General features: G+C 36.9%; 1 protein-coding gene across 2 annotated transcripts in view; it reads right to left on the bottom strand.

Moving 5' to 3' along the window:
* Positions 1 to 679: 679 nt before the first annotated feature.
* The window catches only part of Klp31E (kinesin-like protein 31E), a 580,309-nt gene continuing 559,157 nt past the window's right edge, over positions 680 to 21,831 (bottom strand). For both annotated transcript variants that reach the window (XM_067145074.2, XM_067145075.2), the window contains one exon: positions 680 to 4,747. In XM_067145074.2, coding sequence (XP_067001175.2) covers positions 4,675 to 4,747 — 73 coding nt within the window. In that variant the 3' untranslated portion in view covers positions 680 to 4,674. The remainder of the gene's footprint in view (positions 4,748 to 21,831) is intronic.

Raw genomic sequence — 21,831 nt, 5'->3', positions numbered from 1 at the left:
ATTAATATATAAAATATTACTTAATATACTAAATACAATAGTTACAACCATTTGGTAGCTTGTAAAATAGGCCACAGCAAACAAATATCACTATATACTGTCATATATTCAAGGGTTACGGATAAATATTTCTTTAACAAATTCCACACTCTTAATACATAAACTTGTTTGGCAAGTCCAGTGCACAGAACATGTGTACGTGGCTCATTTACTTTAAAATTCACAAAATATTTTAAAAATGGGACATGGTTCAAATTGTACATACAGATATTACAAATTATTACATCACATGATCTAACTTTGCTTTTTTTTTTTTTTTTTTTTTTTTTTTTTGCTAGGTGCTTTACGTTGCATCGACACAGATAGGTCTTATGGTGACGATGGGAGAGGAAAGGAATGGGAAGGAAGTGGCTGTGGCCTTAATTAAGGTACAGCCCCAGCATTTGCCTGGTGTGAAAATGGGAAACTACGGATCTAACTTTGTTACTTACCTAACAATCTATTACTTTCTGTTTTTGGTCCAACACAGCTAATCATAACCCTTTTAATGTTTTCTTCTTCATGTTAAATTACGAAGAATATTTTGCCTGATGCAAACAATAGCTGCCAAGTCAAGAGAAATATGAGTAAGGGACAAAACTGTGAGCTCACTAATCAATTCTAAAACAATCTGAATATCTTTTTCTGTACCAACTTAATCTAAAATAGGTATACTAATGTAATAAAACTGATTAGGACAGCACACCAAATCCTCTAAACAAGCCAGTTAATGTGTCTTGCTTGTAAATGCACGATATGTTCAAAAGTAACAGTTACAATTTTTGTTTTATTTTCCACCTAATTCAATACACTAAAAACGTTTATTGTCTCTAGAAGGACATTTTTTACAATACGAACATTAACAGGGACATGTTTCGCTCATTATATCGAGCATCTTCAGCCTTTTTAAACAATTATCTCAAGGTTGAGTCTTTACATTGAACCTTCTTATAATTAATTTGTTCGTTAAAATTGTTTTACATCTATAAAATATTACGACTAAATAACACATAATTAAAAAGAATTAACAATTAAAGTATATATGTGATGGACTAGACATTGATCATAAACTACTGATGTACAAGTCATTGTAATGTTCTAAACAACTGTAAGATTTAGTTTAGTGCTAAGTTATTTTTCTAAGTTAAATGTCCTATTTGAAATTTGTGATGTTAGAAGATTAAACTTGCGATGTTTTTCTCCTTTGTTGTATTTTCATTTTAGTTGAGAAACCACAACATTATTAAAAGATTGCGCATTTAAAGTTGACTGGATACGTCACAGTAGTTTTCACCAATCTTCATCTGATTTGAGTCAGCCTATTTTTTTAACTTAGAAAAATAACTTAGCACTAAACAGTGTTAGAAAAATCTGGGAATCTACGAAAAAAAATTTAATAGAGAAGTAGGTGGAAAATAAAATAAGAATTATAACTATTCGTTGTAAGTTCAATACGGGTAAAAAAAACATGAAAATAGTTTTATGCAATGTTCAAAAGTGCTATAAAAAATCAAAGATTGAAGCTTCAAAATATAATTAAAGAATACCCCTTATATCATCAATAACTTAATAGTGACACAAAAATGCTTATCTTCTTGCTCATCCTTCCCTCGACTGACAACATAGTATACCTGCAGAATATCTATCTTGTATGCCTTGTATTAAGGACTCTGAAGATTAAAGAAATCATAACATACATTAAATGTGTTAATTAAAAATATTCACAATATAAATACCATTTACAGATCAAACGAACAGTCTGGAGACACCAGAAGCTAGAACCAATGCCAAGCATGGAGAAGAAATAATCGTTTTAATCTCTTACAATCAGTAAACCTTGAGTCTAACAATTCATTTTCACAGCATATGTAAACTAAAATCTATTTTTGTAATATTCGACATGAAATGTGAAGACTGCCAGACATATACACAACCATTTGCCTTGTATAGTATACATACAGCCCCTTAATTATAAACTCTACAGATGATAATTATACCTTGAAATTCATAATAAATTTGTCAAAATACAGTATAGTTCTATGAATGTGCAGACATGCAATCCTTAGTACAACTTTACTCTCTATCAATATAACAACAGCACTGTTGGCAGGCGAACACTACTGACTGTATATTCCTGCATTGGTACGGCACTAGAACTTAAGACTTCATATAACTAGATTTAGATATAAGTTGGTCATGTACTTTTCCCCCCACCAATACTTGGAAAAGTCGAATAACTGTTTAAGTCTTCCTGTAAACACTCAATCTATTTGTGAATTGGTAGATTCTACATCTTCTCTGTACAGGTCATGTCCATCTGTTTTTCCATTATAAAAAAAAACAGACAGACATCAAATCGAAAATGACAAAATTATTAGGACAGACACAGATAAAAAGTTGAAAATTTTGCACAAATAACCAATGTATAGACACGTGACAAATTTTATTTATGTAATTATGATGGTTATATCATATGGTTCAGATGCTGTTTGCAAGTCTCAATTTGGGACCATGTGGATGATTTTCATGGCATGATTTTCCATACAGACCATGAAGGCCCATGGAGAAGTGGAAGGAAAAGTCTTCACCATTCATAACCTAGGCACTTAATGCAATAGAGTATTACTACTCTACTACCTTTGCCCACATGAATTAACTTGCAATGACCATTTTGCATTGCTGAATTAAAGCTTGCCATCAGGATCTTAACAGCTCTCCATGAACAGAACTGGAGTACAGTGATTTGTTGGTTATGGATGGACCTACCATTCGCTCCTGGAATTACGCCCTTCTGAGCTTTCCCCATTTATCACAGAACAGACCCTCTTGTGGAACAAATTGAAAGAGGAAAAAATGTTTTGACTGTGGTTATATTTTAACTGGAATTTTCACTTTCTAAAAGGATTTGATTAACACATAAATGAACAAGGCTTGAAAATTCCCGGTCACCACGGCAACTGGAAATAGAAATCTGGTGCCTAGGTTTTTCTGATGTTGGTATTTCTAATTTTTACCTGCCAGTAGATCTGATTTTTATGTGGATGGATCAAAACAAATTATAATAAATTCATTACAAAAGATTAAGATTCACCTTGAATGTCAAATATATTTAATTCTGCTGAGTTACAAGTGTACAATCACAAGGGTAGAATAGTAGTACTCTTCTTCTATTCAAGATGACAAAGACGCTTTGGTGCAATATGGAGCAAAATACCTAGAGGAAAGGTTTGCACAAATACTGAATTTTAACCTGCCCCTTAAAACAACAATGACTAGAAACATTAGACAATCAGCACGTTCAGGGCAGAAAGAAAGATGGAAGTGCTTTACCACTACAGTACTGCCATCAGAGTTATGTTAATCACAAAAGTGGGCCCAATTCTATATTTATACTTATTTCTGTATAGCTGCAAACAACAAAAATCACTAATGCTTTCAATGTATTAATCATTTTCTAAGGGTTCAGGTTCTCAACTTAAATGTACAAATTTGGTATAAAGTAGGATACATAAGTTCTATTACAGAACAGAGTACATCTGGTTCAAGCAAATATAATCTTCACACGTTCAGTCATTCATAAACAACCAGCGACTAGTTTAGTCACATCTTTCTCTAAATGAGAAAGAGTCCTCAAATGTTAACCAACGTTACAAAAAAAAAATAAATACTAGAGACCATTAATAAATACTTTGGGAATGTTGTTGAAATATACGAAACTTATAAGTTGCAGGATCTACATTATCCTTTGAGGATCTAAACGACCCAAAACTTCAGTATTCTGAGTCTGGATACTGTTGAAAAAAATGCATTTGAAATGACAGGTGATTCAGAGCTAATGGCAAGTAAAATTACAACTTCTTAAGTTTCAGCTCCAAGAACTGAGCATGGCAAGCATGTAGTTTTTTGTGACTATTGATATCAAGACCATACCTATGGCATTTTACATGAAAATAATTAATCTACATGATCGTCACAATAAACACATGTAGAATGCCATGGACATTCGAAACCACTATCACTCCACAAACTAAATTAAAATGTTTAATAGAATCAATTATTATTAAAATAAATTTGTTTCTGTACTTTTTGCTTCCATTCAGTTGAAGTATTAGTCAGAACCATTTAACAATATTAAACAGTATAGCATTCATTCTTTAAAGGTGTCTGTATTACGTATTTGATTAAATTTCAGTCTTCTTGCAAAAATAAAAGATTATTTTTAAAGAAATTATATACATCAGTTAAGCTTATATACATTCTAACAAATATATCACTGCTAGTTTGAGAGAACAATTCAATCTACATCATTATACGTACTTCCAATATGTACAGTCACTAATGGGTCGACGTTATATTACTGCACTGATCAGATCGCACAGTCAGAGTTTTGGAATAATTAAAAATTATAACTTTGTTTTTAAAATTAACTACTATTAATAAATAAAATAATGGTCAACGAGTTATATAAAAATATTCATTTATAATAATCAGGCCTATGAAGAAAACAAAAAGAAACAACACACAGGATATACTACGTTCAGTCTGGAAGCTGAAGGATTTCTTATGTTGCTCATGGAAATGTATGAGGGAATGTTCAGACGTTGAATTAACATTTGACGAGACAGGTACCGAGGTTCAGACACTACTGTTAACATCTGGTGAGAAATCGTAGCGGCTGTTGACCTTCCACATCTTCACAGACTGATCACTGAGGAAAAGAAAAACACAAGTGTTAATATGAAAATTCATAGAGCAAAAATACTTGGCATTTTACATGAAAATAATTAATCTACATGATCGTCACAATAAACACATATAGAATGCCATGGACATTCAAATCCACACATTAATTAGCCAAGAGCAGCCAGAATAAAAATTTTCTAAATAAAATAAGAAGTGTTTACAATTTCTTGCAAGTTATCAATCAGGAATCGTTAGAAGTTTAAATTTCCAGGATTTTCCTTTCAGGTCACAGTTGTATTCTATTTACCCCTGAATTTCTGTAAAATGAAGAAAGTGTGGGTTTATAAAGGAAATATTTAAGCAAAAGCTTTGAATGCAGGATCACATTTTACTTATGTACAAAACTTTGGAGAATTTACAGTCTGTAATTTCCTTGTAAAAATAACAAATTGGTTCTGAACTAGCTTTATATGGTATGTGTCGCCGGTGGTGGGACATTAATAATGTGGAAGTGTCAATTTATCAAGATGTGATCATTTAATTCTTGTCTTGTCATTATTCTAAAATTTTGTAAAATTGCCATTGCAAAAACAAAGGAACAGTCAAAGACATTTTCGAAGAAGTCAATGAAACATTTGTTTTGTGAATTTATGTTTATGTTAATAAGGTTTTCAGTATTTGCAAGAAAAACATTAAGTTGCATTTATTTAATCGTTATGACTGTTGGTAGAAAGAATTATTATTTTGGTATTTGAAATTTCCTGTAGTTGTGCTTGTTGTAACTTGCAATCTGTTACATAACCTTTTGTTTCACTCTGTATTTGCCACGTGGAGGTTTCGATAACAAAATTGCTGCGTTTAATAATCGAATCCTCTAGAATTTGTCTATATATCGTAATCTGTTTCAATTGGTCGGAATAACGACCTCCTTCATTGGCAAAACTTTTGGGTCGAATTGTAGCACTGTAAGCTTCCTTGATTGGCTGTTTGCATGTTTCTGAATTTCCGGCCCATGGCTCCTCTGTAGGAGCAGGGCCCTTGTCCGCGTCTTTGGTTTTCGCACGCCCACACAGTTAGACACACTTCAGGTGTGGTCCCGTCAGTGGCTCCAGCCACCTCAGGGTAAGCATATTTGCTTTTCTCAAACTAAAAATTAACATGTAAATTTTTTTGCTTCAGAGTTTACCTTAGACCCTTGTTTTTGCCATTTTGATTTGTAAGCCTTAGCTCGTCAGCTAGGCATACTTCTTTCATTCTGGAGGCAATTCCCTTTCATTAACATTTTTGGTTGTGTCATGTAAAAATTAATTTTCCATCCGGGATTGTCTCCCGTAGTCCTGCTTTGATTTAATGTACGCTGTTTAGAGCTATGCATCTCTCACTGATGTGTAATTAGGAAGGCAGCAACTCCAAAGGCCTCTGCATTAGATTTTAAAATCCTTGTCGATTTTCCTTGTAAATCAAATTAATAGTCTTAATCTCCTTTCCCATTTTCCTTATAAAATTGTTGTAAGATTTTGAATTCCCTGTTAAATTTTCCTTCTAAATTTTAATTGCATAAGTTTATCTCATTTTCTTAAATGTAATCTTAATATTTTATCGTTTGTTGCTGGACATATTCTTGTGGAGATGAACTTGTAATATAAAAATTTTGTTTTTCTTTAGAACCATAGATAGGAACCTCAAGGTTCGTTTTTCCTTTATTATTCTTTATTGATCATGTTACTTTATTTTAAATTGCTGTTGTTCAATTATGTTAAGCTTTCCTTATTGTGTTAGTAAATGCAGACTGAAGGGTAACCGACTCCACATCTTTTTCCCTACAACGTCATGTAAGATTACATCCTCTTAGGGATCCCAGTCTGCTTTTCCCACATCCTTTCTCTAGTTGTCGTGTTGGTAATCCTGCTTATCTTTTCTTCTGGCCATGTGTGTGTTTCCTTCGAAATTTGCAATGTTATAATTGGTGTCAGGGGGGCAGGGGGGGGGGGGGGGTGACATCTGGTCTCTTTCTTCTACAACCACACCTCTGCTAACAGATGTCACACCCCTCCCTCCCCCCACTTTAGCAGGTAACATTATTTTAAGAGCACATTAAATCAAAGTAATAAACTTGAAGGAACATGTCAACTGATAGGACACCAATTATAACATTGCAAGTTTCAAAAACACATGCATGGCCAGAAGGAAAGATAAGCAGGATTACCAACATGACAACTAGAGAAAGGATGAGGGAAAAGTGGACTGGGATCCCTAAGAGGATGTAATCTTGCACGACATTGTAGGGAAAAAGACATGGACACGGTTACCTTCAGTCTGCATTTACTAACACAATAAGGAAAGCTTAACATAATTGAACAACAGCAATTTAAATAAAGTAATATGATCAATAAAGAATAACAAAGGAGAAACGAACCACGAGGTTCCTATCTATGGTTCTAAAGAAAAACAAAATTTTATCTTGCAAGTTCATCTCCACAAGAATCTATCCAGCGACAAACGATAAAATATTAAGATTACATTTAAGGAAATGAGATCAACTTCTGCAATTAAAATTAAGAAGGAAAATTTAACAGGGAATTCAAAATCTGTTACAACAATTTTACAAGGAAAATTGACAAGGAGTTTGAAATCTAGTGCAGAGGCCTTTTGAGTTGCTGCCTTCCTAATACACATCAGTGAGAGACGCATAGCTCCAAACAATGTACATTAAATCAAAGCAGGACTAATGGAGACAACCCTGGATGGAAAATTAATTTTTACATGACACAACCAAAAATGTTTAATGAAAGGGAATTGCCTCCAAAATGAAAAAGGAAACATGCCACTGACGGAAGTGTGTCCGAGTGTGTGGACGTATGAAAACCAAAGATGCAGACAAGGGCCCTGCTCCTACAGAGGAGCCATGGGCCGGAAATTGAGAAACACGCAAACAGCCAAACAGGGAAGCTTACTTCAATTCAACCCAAAATTTTTGCCAATGAAGGTCGTTATTCTGACCAAATAAAAGATTACCATATATAGACAAATTCTAGAGGATTCGATTACGAAACGCAGCAATTTCGTTATCAAAACCTCCATGTGGCAAATACAGGGTGATACAAAAGGTTGTTTAACAGACTGCAATTTGAAACAAGCACAACTACAGGAGATTTCAAATACCAAAATAATAATTCTTTCTACCAACAGTCATAACGATTAAATAAATATAACAATGTTTATCTTGCAAATACTGAAAACCTTATTAACATAAACATAAATTCACAAAACAAATGTTTCATTGACTTCTTCGAAAATGTCTTTGAATATTCCTTTGTTTTTTGCAATGACAATTTTACAAAATTTTAGTATAATGACAAGAATTGACAGTATGAAATAATTTCTTTGATTTGAAACTTTGTTATTTTCAACTTAGTCAAAGAAAATTGAAAATGATAACAATTTTAATTGAAAATTTACTCCTTTAAAACAAAATATACACCTCAACAAAAGTTTGAAATACTGCCAAAGTATTCTCAGATATTCCATGTCACATTAACATATGTTCATTATTCAGTAGACTATCACAACCCTGAAATTCAGCGTTTACTACAGACATGCTTTTTGCTCGTATACTAGTCATGTGAACGTACCCTGAGTACTGTGGCAGATGGTGTGTTGTCCTATATCACCAAACGCTACAGTCAGCTTGTGTTCAGCCTTGCAATGACATGACAAGTAGACGAATACAAACGTTTAACAGGATTCGGATAGTGGCTTTACTTTCGGCAGGCCATACACAGCAAGATGTTGCCAATCGGTTAAATGTCACACAAAGCAGCGTATCTAAGGTGTGGAGAAAGTACAGAGAGATGGGAAATGTGAATGATGGGCCCTGTTCTGGTTGTCCTCATGTTACAAAACCAGCCCAGGATTGTTATCTCAAAGTGTCAGCTCGCTGACGTCAAACATCATCTACCAAGTCTCTTAGGAATGATCTCTCCAGAGTAACAGGGGTTCGTATCGCAGACCAAACAGTGCATAGAAGACTGCATAAAGTTGGTCTTCAGGCCAGAAGGCCATGAGAAGCTTTGCGCTGAGCCAACAGAACATATCGAAGGATATGGGCTCTTGCTTATCAACATTCGACCACTGCAGAATGAGGTAATGTCATGTTTACTGATGAGACCAGGAGTGGTTTGAGACCTGACACCTGTTCTGGGCAGAAATAATGCTGGGACGGTGGACCCCTCTCACTCCCATCCAGGGTACACTGAATGGCCTACGGTATATTCAAGAGGTGCTACAACTATTTGTGGTCCCTTCCAAACTGCATTCAGTGATGATTTAAACCTAGCAGATGACAATGCAAAACCTCACCATCATGGACAGCGTTACGGAATCTCCAAACCAGACACACATCTCTCGAACAGATTGACCTGCACAGTCCCCAGACATGAATGCAATTGAGCATGCATGGGACATTCTGAAAGTGGCCATTTTAGAACATCCAATCCCACTGGACAACCTTCAGGAACTTACTGAAGCTGCATTAGAAGAGTGGGATTGTTTGTCCCAAGAAAAACTTGAGGACATCATTTGAAGCATGCAACACAGGGTGGTCATACCCACTACTAAAGAATGCTAGCACTGTGCGATGAAGAGAGTTTCAAAGTGTTGTTATCTGGACTTAATTTCAGAAGATGCCTTTTAGTTTGCCTGTATGGTATATATTGTTCAAAAGGTTTGATTCAGAGGGAAATATGCTTAATTTATTAAATATTAATTAAAACTACCAAATGGTTGTCTGTAAGAAACCAATATAGTTGTATCCATGTAATTCCAAACTTTTATTGAGCAGTGTATAATCCAAAAATTCAATAATACAAATATTCAGTGTTATGAAGAAGAAAAAAGTTTCCTAACAATGGCCTAATATGTAAAAATTCTGTAATTTTTCTTCACAAAGAGGGTATAGTGAATTATCTCATCACTAAGAAGGAAACTGCAACTGTAAATTGATAGGACAATATTCTTTACTTCTGAAAATAACCAGAAGTGGGTCCTTCTTTCCTCTTATTCAACTCCTGCCGGGTTGGAGCATTTATGACACTTCTCCACCTTCCTCTCTCCTTCCATCATTCTGTCCCAGTCAAAGTTTCTTCTTGCACTCCTCCTCACTGAATCGATCCACCTTGTGCTAGGTCTCCCTTTCACTCTCTTTCCCTCAAACTTCACCTCCATCTATTTTGGTATACTTTTCTCCTCCATCCTCTTTACATGTCCAATTCATCTTAGTTTACTCCAGTCAATTCTCTCCTTTAGGCTTTCCATTCAATCTGCCTTTCCCATCATACTTCTTAGGTATTTCATTTTGCTGGCTTGAATACTACTCACCTCCCTACTTGTCACTGTCTAGGTCTCAGCTGCAAGTCAATATGGGTTCATAATAAAATTTGTACATTATCTTTTTCCTTATTCCAGACAAGGTTTCTTATACCCTGGTAAAATGAATTGACCTGTTGCACCCTCTTGCTAATCCTCATGTCCAGTCTTATATTCTGCATTAATTCACTCCCTAGGTATTTGAAACTGGCAACAATTTTAATGTTTTGACCACCACTTTTCACAATGCTTTTCCCTTGTTTAGTCTTGCTTTTCTCTGCACTGACTTTCATACCATACTTTTAAATTTTCTCATGTCTGGCTCCATGGCTAAATGGTTAGCGTGCTGGCCTTTGGTCACAGGGGACCCGGGTTCAATTCCCGGCAGGGTCAGGAATTTTAACCATAATTGGTTAATTTCTCTGGCACGGGGGCTGCATGTATGTGATGTCTTCATCATCATTTCATCCTCATCACGATGCGCAGATCGCCTACGAGCATCAAATCAAAAGACCTGCATTTGGCGAGCCAAACTTGTCCTCTGACACTCCCGGCACTAAAAGCCATAAGTCATTTCATTTTCAATTTCCTCGTTCAGTGCAGCAAGTTGTTCTTGTACTTCTTTCTTGTTCGTTCCCCACACCACAATTATCATCATCATCGTGCTTGTCCCGCAATGGACAGGCGAATCTCCACTTGCTTCTATTAAGGGCGTCATTTGAGAAAGATGAACATGTCTTCTTGAAGATGATCAAGCCAGCGTTTCTTGGGCCGACCACGTGGCCTATTTCCAGATGGTGTAATGCGAAGTGCTGTCTTTACAATAGATGAACATTCTCTACACATTATGTGGGCATACCACCGAAGTCCGGTTTCGTGCATCTTTTCTACGATCAGGGCAATTCCCATGATATTCTAGATTTCTAGGTTGGTGACATGATCTAGCCAGGTCAGACCAAGTAACCAGTGAAGCATGCGCATCTCCATGACATGAAGTGCTTGCTTGTGCTTGACTGTTGCTGGCCAGCATTCAGAGCCATACGGAGCGACTGGGCAAACGGCAATCCTGTAAATCTTGGACTTCAGGCGGATCGGTATCCGGTGATCACAGAGTACACCAGTATTTTGCTGCCTCTTCATCCAGGCCGCATTTACTCGTGCACGGGCATTGACCAAAGAACCAAGGTACTTACACTGTTCTACTTTATTGAGATCTTGGCCTTCTAACTGAATGGTTCTATTTGTCTGCAGACTGCACTCCATGTACTCGGTTTTCTTTGAATTGAGTCTAAGTCCATGTGCTCTTAGTTTTTCATTCCACTTCTTAATCTGTTCTTGAATCTAATGACGCTCCTCAACAGCCAATAGGACATTGTCAGCATACAGAAGTGACCATGGGATATCCAAGGTGACTGTGTCCATACACAAAATTAAGAGAAGCGGTGACTAGGCCGATCCCTAGTGAACACAAACCCGAATGGGGAATGGTGGTGGAATTCCAGCAGAGCATCGGACGACACTGGTACAGCTTTGATGGAGCAAATTTATCCAACGGACATACTAAGTGCATGCCAAATCAGTTCATGAGAAACGTGGTCAAAGGCCTTTTCCAGATCCAGGAAGGCAATGTGGAGTGGCCTGTTCATTTCCCGGTGTCTTTCCATAAGCAACTGAACTGGACGAATGGAATCAATCGTTCCACATCCTTTCACAAATCCACGCTGGTTCGGAGTGATGTTGACAATACTCCATAGGCGCTGATCTCGGCGTTCAAAGAGCTTCATGGCATGACATAGTAGGCGAATAGGTGATGGTTTGCGCAATCATTGACGTCGCCCTTGCCCTTCCAATTAGGCACAGTAATGCTTGTTGACCAGGACGATGATAGCACTTGTATGATAAACTGGTTGAACAAGGTTGCAATCAGCTCAGCACCTTGTTGTCCAAGCATTTTCCATGTTTCAGCTGGAACGTCGTCAGGTCTAGTAGCCTTTCCAGGTTTCATTTTCTGCATAATCTCCAGAACTTCCAAAGACGTTATAATATCATCTGCAAACAATAATAAGTTTGTTTCCCTATTCCCATATGCTTCCTTTGCCTATTTTACACTTTTATCCATAATCATTAGAAACAAGAGGTGACAGCATACTCCCCTGTTTTGGTCCAGTTTCATTTCTAAACCATTCAGTCTTTCCAACTGGATTCTGTATGCCGCTGATGCAGTTGTTCATTGCTTGCACCATTTCTACAGTGTGTACTCAGCCTTTTTTTACCATAGTTTCCCAAACCTTTTCTCTGGATACACTATCATCATATGGATTTATGAATGTCATAACCAGATCCTTTCCATTAATTTCCTCATGCTGAAGATTGAGTCCATTGTACATCTTGCACTTCTAAAGCCATACTGTTCTTCGTCCAACTTTCCTACTACCTTTCTTCTCATTCTGCTCTCTACTAGTCATTGTTTAGATTACAGCTGCATAAGTCAATATGGGTGCATAATACAATTTGTACAGCATATTGTGATTGCCACTTCTGATAAGTCTGATTCATCTATAGTTTTCACCCGGGCTAGGATTTATTTGCAATAGAAATTGCTAAGTATGTTCACACATACAGGATAAAAAATTTCAAAATATGTAGTGAGTATAGACTAATATGTTTATAAACCAGATATAAAATAATGTAGATAATAATGCACCAAATGTCAATTCTTAAAAAAAGTATAGCTAAAGATTTATTGCTTTCAACATGAAACCCACAAAATGTAAGAATTAAAAACACAGAACTCAGAGTTTAATCTTTCTGATCCAGCGGGTTGAGTGACAAGAATCAGATCAAAAATTAGATGGATGGCTTTTCCGGCGTTTGCTCTATTAACCAGCGTTTCGTCTTAGGTCTGACACTAGACTCTTCAGAGTGGGATGTGTCAGACCCTACCCGCTGACGCTGGGGTGTATGCAGGTGAACTTATCAGAAGCTTATTTATGAAGCACAGTCTGATAACTGCATACGGGAGATAAAACTCCACAATGGAATTAATGCCCGCCTAGCAATTCCAAATGGAAATTCTAAGTTCCCATGAAGGGAATTAGATTCTTTTCCACCAATAGAGCATATCAAAAATCAGATCAAAAATTAGATGGATGGCTTTTCCAGCGTTTGCTCTATTAACCAGCGTTTCGTCTTAGGTCTGACACTAGACTCTTCAGAGTGGGATGTGTCAGACCCTACCCACTGACGCTGGGGTGTATGCAGGTGAACTTATCAGAAGCTTATTTATGAAGCACAGTCTGATAACTGCATACGGGAGATAATTCCATTCCATTAATTCCATTAATTCCATTGTGGAGTTTTATCTCCAGTATGCAGTTATCAGACTGTGCTTCATAAATAAGCTTCTGATAAGTTCACCTGCATACACCCCAGCGTCAGTGGGTAGGGTCTGACACATCCCACTCTGAAGAGTCTAGTGTCAGACCTAAGACGAAACGCTGGTTAATAGAGCAAACGCCGGAAAAGCCATCCATCTAATTTTTGATCTGATTTTTTATATGCTCTATTGGTGGAAAAGAATCTAATTCCCTTCATGGGAACTTAGAATTTCCATTTGAGTGACAAGGTCGAAACCAGCAAGAAAGAAAAAATGTGCATAAAGCAGAGTCTTCTCTCCATATTTCATAGAAATATTGTACCAGAATCCAGATTTGAGTCACTGATGCTAGTAAAATGTTTATTTTCTGGGAAGAATAACTTTCGGTCCAGAAAGCCAAGAATAATGACCAAGAGGATTCATCGTGCTGACCACACGACACCTCGTAATCTGCAGGCCTTCATGCTGAGGAGCGGTCACTTGGTAGGCCAAGGCCCTTCAAGGGCTGTAGTGCCATGGGGTTTGGTTTGGAAGAATAACTTTAAAACCATAAAATATTTAAGATATTTAAAATAAAATGTTAAGTTATGTAAATGTAGAAGAGTTTTCCTGTGTACTAAAGCTAGAAAAATGGACAAATATGGAAAATAAAATAGATTTTAAATCACTCAAAATATCCTAATTCAGAACAATATGACAAAAGTTTATCTGTAACTGATGAATAAACAAATATGTATTTACATAGAAATCCCAGCCTCAGTTTTCACACACTTTTTTTGTCCCAAAGACTGGCATTATTCTCTTTCCCCTGTCTTCTGGCAGATGTTTGTTTCCGTATATACTTTAACAATCTGTACACCCACTGCAGTCCCAACAGGTCCAGCAGCCTTCACACTAAAGTAATTTAATCCATCGCTGGTGCCTTCCCCATTTTCATTTTATGACTGTTAATTCCACCTCTAACATTGTTATCATCATCTACTGTTGAGTCATTGCACTGTATTACTACCATTTCCTGTGCACAATTTTGTCTCATTCAGCAGTTATTCAAAATGCTCCTTCCATCTTCTCTTTATTTTTTGGATGTGTTATCAACTATCCACCTACCTCTTATCAGCTTTGTATAAACTTTTTCTTTCTTATTAATGTGTATAATTCCATACAGTATTATTTTACTGCCAGCTCTATTAGTTTCCATCTTTTGTGTAAATTCTTCCCAACTTCTTACATTTCCTTTTACTTTCTTCGTTTTTATCTACTCCGTTCTTGCCATGCTTTCTTCTTTTCTTTCACTGCTTCTCATTCCACCAAGGTGTCCCCCTTTTCCACTCTTGTCAATGTTCTACCACAGGCATTCTCTGCCCTATTTACAAATACCCTTTTGAAGTTGGGCCATTCATCCTTCCACATTTCCTATTTCAATAACTGGAATTTGTTGTTTCAGTTTCTCCAGATATTCTTTCTGTACATTCTTATATTTTAATTTCCACACTTTTATTTTACTATCTCTTATCTCCTTTAACTTTTCTATTTTCCCCTCTCTCATATTTGCTATCACAACTCTATGATCTCCATCAAAGCGAGTACAAACAAAAAATGAATACTGGTAATGCAATGTGTTTAACCCATATGTGCCCACTGTCGACATTTGTCGACGTTAATATCTGAATATTGTCGATCTTATATCGGTAAACCTGAATAATATTTTTAAGGTGCATTGTTTACAGTTCATAATTTGATCCTTACTGCACAGAACGAAAACAAGAATCATTCGCTTTCGCGCCTTATATTGTGGCTGCGTGTGAAATATCATTCCGTATACACTCAAGAGGATGACGCTTCCGTCGCGGTGAGTAATATTTTCTTATAATATTGTTACAGTTGAAAGTAAGATCGGACTGTTGTGGTAAACGTAATAACGAAACAGGCCTTTAAGAGATTTTGAATTAATTTATGGCTGATTTATAGTTGCTTTTGTCTAGCAGAGCAAAACATTTCCACGTCGACATATGTTGACAGTGGGCGTGAATGGGACTTCCTCAGTACTGAATACAATTTTAATTTATTCTTCTCAGAGTGACCGTCGAGCAGATCGTAATCATCCTAGAGGAATCACAAAACATCCTAGATGCTAATATATACATAGAACAACCTGAAAATGCTTTCCATAGTGACGGGGATAGCGATGATGACGAGTCTTGGAGATATTTACAGACTCTCTGGTAATCAACTCCGGGCTGATGCTGAACTAGAGTGTACAAAAATAAGTGAAAATGGTACAACGGTAATGCTGAAATGAAATACATAACAGTAATTCAGCCAGCATGTATAATTCTGCATAATATGCACATGGGGAGCGTCGATCAATTGGATCAAAATGTATCTTGTTACCGCATCAGCACAAAAAACAAGAAATGTTCCTTCTGAACGTCTCCATTGACAATGCATGGCAACTTCACCGTTTGACCCCAATTTAGACCTTCTCAGCTTCACACGCTACATCGTTAGGACATATATCCTATCTCGTGCCGCTACGCGTCCTAACGCATGAAGACCGAGTACGAAAGTATCTTCACGCGTTTTGCCAGAAGTGCGTTCCGATGGGGTATTCCACTACCTCAAAACAAGAGGGAAGCAAGTGAGGTGCGCTCACTGTGGTAAAGCTGCCAGGAAACAGTGCAAAAATGTAATGTTGGCCACCACGTCCTTTGCTTTGAGTCATTTCACTCACGCTAAACCAGACTGGGTGAAGAGAAGCAGAGTGTAACCTCAAAACGCAGACTAAACTGTTTTGAAATTCTACTTGTACCTAGTTTTCCTTTTTTTGCTATTTTCAGAGTGATCAATACTTGCTCAAAATTTGGTATTGTGTGTATAACAAGTACTATAAACATACGAATATTGTCCTTGCATTCTAAATTGAGGTGAAACTATTCCTCATTTATGTTTTGAATCATGTTTTTTAAATATTTTCTACTTATTCAACACTTATGTGACTAATATTCACTAACTGATTAATTATTACATTCATATAAGCTTAAAATGCGAAGAAAAGTTCCTTTTTTTGAGCATGTCTCTTACCCTACCCGCTCATGCCCACTGTCGACACGGTAAATCTCCGCGAAAATATGTTAATGAAACTTAAAATCATCATAAGCCTTTCATTTAGGTTACAAACATCTGTACTTACGAAATATATCTCAATATTCCACAGAAAAATAATTTGGGCAGATATGGGTTAATACCTTCTCATTTACTTAAAGAGACACTAATACTATCTATAGCTCTAGTGGAAAATTCAATTTTATGTATTATAAACCAGTGAAAGTGTAGAAATTTCAGATAGGCATTATACAAACTGTGTGGAGAATTTATAAATCTTACATTCTCATAAGAACCCCTGAATCTATTATTGACAAAGAGCAACCGAATAGGGGATGGAAACAAGTATGTTGGTACCTGTTTGTGCCAGGTGAGTCAGAAACTTGTCTTATGGTCTTCTGGTCAGCCTAAAAATCTAAGTCCCTGTCGGTGTGCATTTACTTCAACATATATGCCTTTGATTGTAAACTCTATCGGGCAGGCAGATTCATAAATGCCATGGATTATTTAATAACAGAGATCTTCAATGTATTTACTATAATTAGAGTGAAAAAATAGTGTTAATGTAAAATATGAAGTATATAGTGTGACAATAAAAAGTGACTGAATAGGCAACGAGTTCTATACGTTACTGTAGGACTCTGGTACTGAGGGGTAGTGGCATCATACTGGGTAGAATTCCATGTTTAAAATGTTTATCTCTCCTTGTTTTGAGTGTGGATATTCTTGAATACCCAATTCCTGTAACTGGACATCAGAGCCATTTATTTAGCAGAATTGGACAAAAGGCTGATGAAGTGAGAGCTGAAACTAATTTATATACTTATGAATATTCTCTTGATTGGGACATTCTGGCTTCTCATTATATGACAAATGTAATGGGTCTAAAAGCTGCTATGAAATTTTCTAACACTTGTGAACAGACTGTTTTTGATGGTCACACGGGCAGAAGAATGCTGTCGGCTGGCCATGATATTAATGCTAACCATCCTATTCACTGGTAAGATGTACTGTACGGCATTTAGAGTTGGAGTCTGTTCAGGGGGAGTGTTCAGAAGATGTATTGGTGATGAATCGGCAAGAGTCACTTCTACTCAGTTGCACACAGTACACAACATTCCTAAACTGAATCATTAGTTCTGATGAAGCTACTGAGAGTGTCCTTTGCAAAATGCCTAGAAATTGTAATCAGTCATATTAACCAAACCAACCAACCCAACCCCATGGCGCAACAGCCCTGAAGGACCATGGCCTACCAAGCGACCGCTGCTCAGTCCGAAGGGCTGCAGATTACGAGAGTTCGTGTGGTCAGCACGACGGATCCTCTCGGCTGTTATTCTTGGCTTTCTAGACCGGGGCCGCCATCTCACTGTCAGATAGCTCCTCAGTTGTAATCATGTAGGCTGAGTGGACCTCGAACCAGCCCTCAGATGCAGGTAAAAATCACTGACCTGGCCGGGAATCTAACCTGGGGCCTCCGGGTAAGAGGCAGGCATGCTACCCCTACACCACGGGGCCAGCTGATCATTCATATTAACACTATTTAAATACAAATAATTACCACGGCTAAACTGTTATTTTCAATTAAAATTGCTTAAGAACTCTTCTATTTTAGAACAAACATAAAATAAGTTCATAGGTACTTGTGAAGAGTATGTACATGCTGCTGTTTGTGTCAGTAGTAACATCCATCCGTCCGTCTAATCTATTTTTCATATTCATGTCTTAGCTTCCTCCTTATCTTAACCTAAACAGTTCCCTCAGTACCCAAATGAATAAGTCTCAGATGTCTCAGGATATATCTTGCACCGAGCTCGATAGCTGCAGTCGCTTAAGTGCGACCAGTATCCAGTATTCAGGAGAAAGTGGGTTCGAATCCCACTGTCGGCAGCCCTGAAGATGGTTTTCTGTGGTTTCCCATTTTCACACCAGGTGAATGCTGGGGCTGTACCTTAATTAAGGCCACGGCCGATTCCTTCCCACTCCTAGACCTTTCCTATCCCATCGTCGCCATAAGACCTGTCTGTGTCTGAGTGATGTCAAGCAACTTGTAAAAAAAAATATATCCTGTCAATCTCTCCCTTCTTTTGGGCAACTTTTGCCTACTCATTCTCCTTCTACCAACTTGATTCAATATCTCTTCCTGTAACACAACATTTTAAAAGCTTCTATTCTGTATCTTTCTGCATGAGTTAGTGTCATATCGCACTTTCATACAGTGCTATGCTCCACACGTAAGTTCTGAGAAATATCTTTCTAATAAACATAGTCTACATCTCAACGTCCTACTCTCTTCTGTCGTCACTGGTTATTCTGCTACGTGTCCATAATCATCTATTTCCTTTCAAAATGCATTTATTAATCTGATATTTTCTGCATCACCTGACTTCAATTGATTGCATTTCCAGACTTTTCAATTAATTTTGAAGTATGCCTGCATCGGCCATCCTTCTTGCTGAAGTGAATAAAGAACATCATCTTATTATTAATTACCATACAGATGAAACAGAACTTTCTTCAGCTTATCCCAGTTATTTCTGGGATCACTGGAGCCACCCAGGCTCACTTTTGCCAGGGGTTTAAAGGCCAGATGCCCTTCCTCAAACCACGAAAATTTTTATATGAAGATCTCAACCAAGGATCGACCAGGATTTGAACCTCAGTTTTCCAGATGAGAAGCCAGCAGTTAAGCCACTTAATCATGCCCTCCCCCCTCAATACAGATGAAACATAGCTCTATGAAATACAAGAGATTCCAAATAACAATTTTCACGTTTGTAACATGTTACGTTTTTGAGATATATTGTAAATGTACTCATTTTAAAATTCACCTCATTTGTGACTCCTGTTTAACCCTCTTAAGAAGATCTTCCAAAAATAAAAAAATATGCATTTCTTTATTTTTAAAGATGATTTCAAATACCAATTTTCAAGACCTTCAGTTTTTGAGATACAAGTATCCTCATAAAAGGTACTCAACCCCTTTTTCCACCCTTTTTTTACACCCCTTAAGAGGATTTTCTGAAAACAAAAAAAATATGCATTTCCTTAATTTTGAAGAAGATTCTAAATACCAATTTTCATGTCTTTAAACTGGTAAGTTTTTGAGATATAGATACACTCATTTTAAAATTCACCCCCTTTTCCACTCCCGTAGCGGTGAAATATCCAAAAATCCTCCCTTAGTGAGCACCTACATTGTAATATACTGTAAATGTATCCTCAAAATTTAATTTCTTTATGTTCAGTAGTTTTGGCTCTGCGATGATGAATCAGTCAGTCAGGACATATTATTATATAGATAGATAGATAGATAGATAGATAGATAGATAGATAGATAGATAGATAGATAGATAGATAGATTTGAGAATGACCTCTTTTCTTCTAAATACCCTGATTGATAGCATGAAATTTTCAACATTTGTCTGTCAACTAATTACTTATCTTATGCTAATACACACAAAACAGACAAAAAATATAGTAAATATTTCAGTAATAAGGAAACACAGAAGTGGAATATACCAGTTAGTGCACTACAATAACAAGGTGTAATACAACTACTACAACTAAATAATATGGTGCATTAGAGGTGATAATCAAGCATACTCTTTGTGAAGGAGAAACTATATGAACAAATAACATCTGGACAAGACTGTTTGGATTTATTCTGTATTTCAAATCTGAAAAGAGTTATTTATGTCCAGTACATCTCAGACTTGATTCATTTGTTCAAACTTTCAGTACCGCTGCAGGTGTGTGGTAATAAGCAGATTTAAGCCATGCTGCTGTTTGTAACCTAACAACACAAGTGAATGATTTTGGTAATTATTATTATTACAAAAGATATAGATGAAAGAAACAGAGCGAAACAAATAGTTGTTGAATCCAAAAAGAAGTCATGGGAAGATTTTGGTAACAACCTGTCCTTTCTGGACAGTAATAAAGAATCTTAAGAAGGGAGGGAAAAAGGAAATGAACAGTGTTTTGAGTAATTCAGGTGAACTCATACTAGATCCCAGGGAATCACTGGAGAGGTGGAGGGAATATTTTGAACATCTTCTCAATGTAAAAGGAAATCATCCTGGTGGTGTTGTGAACAGCCAAGCTCATGGGGAGGAGGAAAATGATGTTGGTGAAATTATGCTTGAGGAAGTGGAAAGGATGGTAAATAAACTCCATTGTCATAAGGCAGCAGGAATAGATGAGATTAAACCTGAAATGGTGAAGTATAGTGGGAAGGCAGGGATGAAATGGCTTCACAGAGTAGTAAAATAGCATGGAGTGTTGGCAAGGTACCTTCAGATTGGGCAAAAGCACTAACTGCACCTATCTATAAGCAAGGGAACAGGAAGGATTGCAACAACTATCGAGGTATCTCATTGATTAGTATACCAGGCAAAGTATTCACTGGCATCTTGGAAGGGAGGGTGCGATCAGTCGTTGAGAGGAAGTTGGATGAAAACCAATGTGGTTTCAGACCACAGAGAGGCTGTCAAGATCAGATATTCAGTATGCGCCAGGTAAGTGAAAAATGCTACGAGAGGAATAGGCAGTTGTGTTTATGTTTCGTAGATCTAGAGAAAGCATATGACAGGGTACTGAGGGAAAAGATGTTCGCCATACTGGGGGACTATGGAATTAAAGGTAGATTATTAAAAGCAATCAAAAGCATTTATGTTGACAATTGAGCTTCAGTGAGAATTGCTGGTAGAATGAGTTCTTGGTTCATTCAGTTAGGTGGAAATGTAGTAAGCAGTCTAGCCTATGCTGACGACTTGGTCTTAATGGCAGATTGTGCCAAAAGCCTGCAGTCTAATATCTTGGAACTTGAAAATAGGTGCAATGAGTATGGTATGAAAATTAGCCTCTTGAAGACTAAATTGATGTCAGTAGGTAAGAAATTCAACAGAATTGAATGTCAGATTGGTGATACAAAGCTAGAACAGGTCGATAATTTCAAGTATTTAGGTTGTGTGTTCTCCCAGGATGGTAATATAGTAAGTGAGACTGAATCAAAGTGTAGTAAAGCTAATGCAGTGAGCTCGCAGTTGCGATCAACAGTATTCTGTAAGAAGGAAGTGATGAAACTATCTTTACATCGGTCTGTTTTCAGACCAACTTTGCTTTACTGGAGCAAAAGCTGGGTGTTCTCAGGATATCTTATTCATAAGTTAGAAGTAACAGACATGAAAGTAGCAAGAATGACTGCTGGTACAAACAGGTGTGAACAATGGCAGGAGGGTACTCGGAATGAGGAGATAAAGGCT

Source organism: Anabrus simplex, chromosome 4, assembly GCF_040414725.1.
Source record: "Anabrus simplex isolate iqAnaSimp1 chromosome 4, ASM4041472v1, whole genome shotgun sequence".
Classification (NCBI taxonomy): Eukaryota; Metazoa; Arthropoda; class Insecta; order Orthoptera; family Tettigoniidae; genus Anabrus; species Anabrus simplex.
This window is presented reverse-complemented; position numbering and strand designations above follow the sequence as displayed.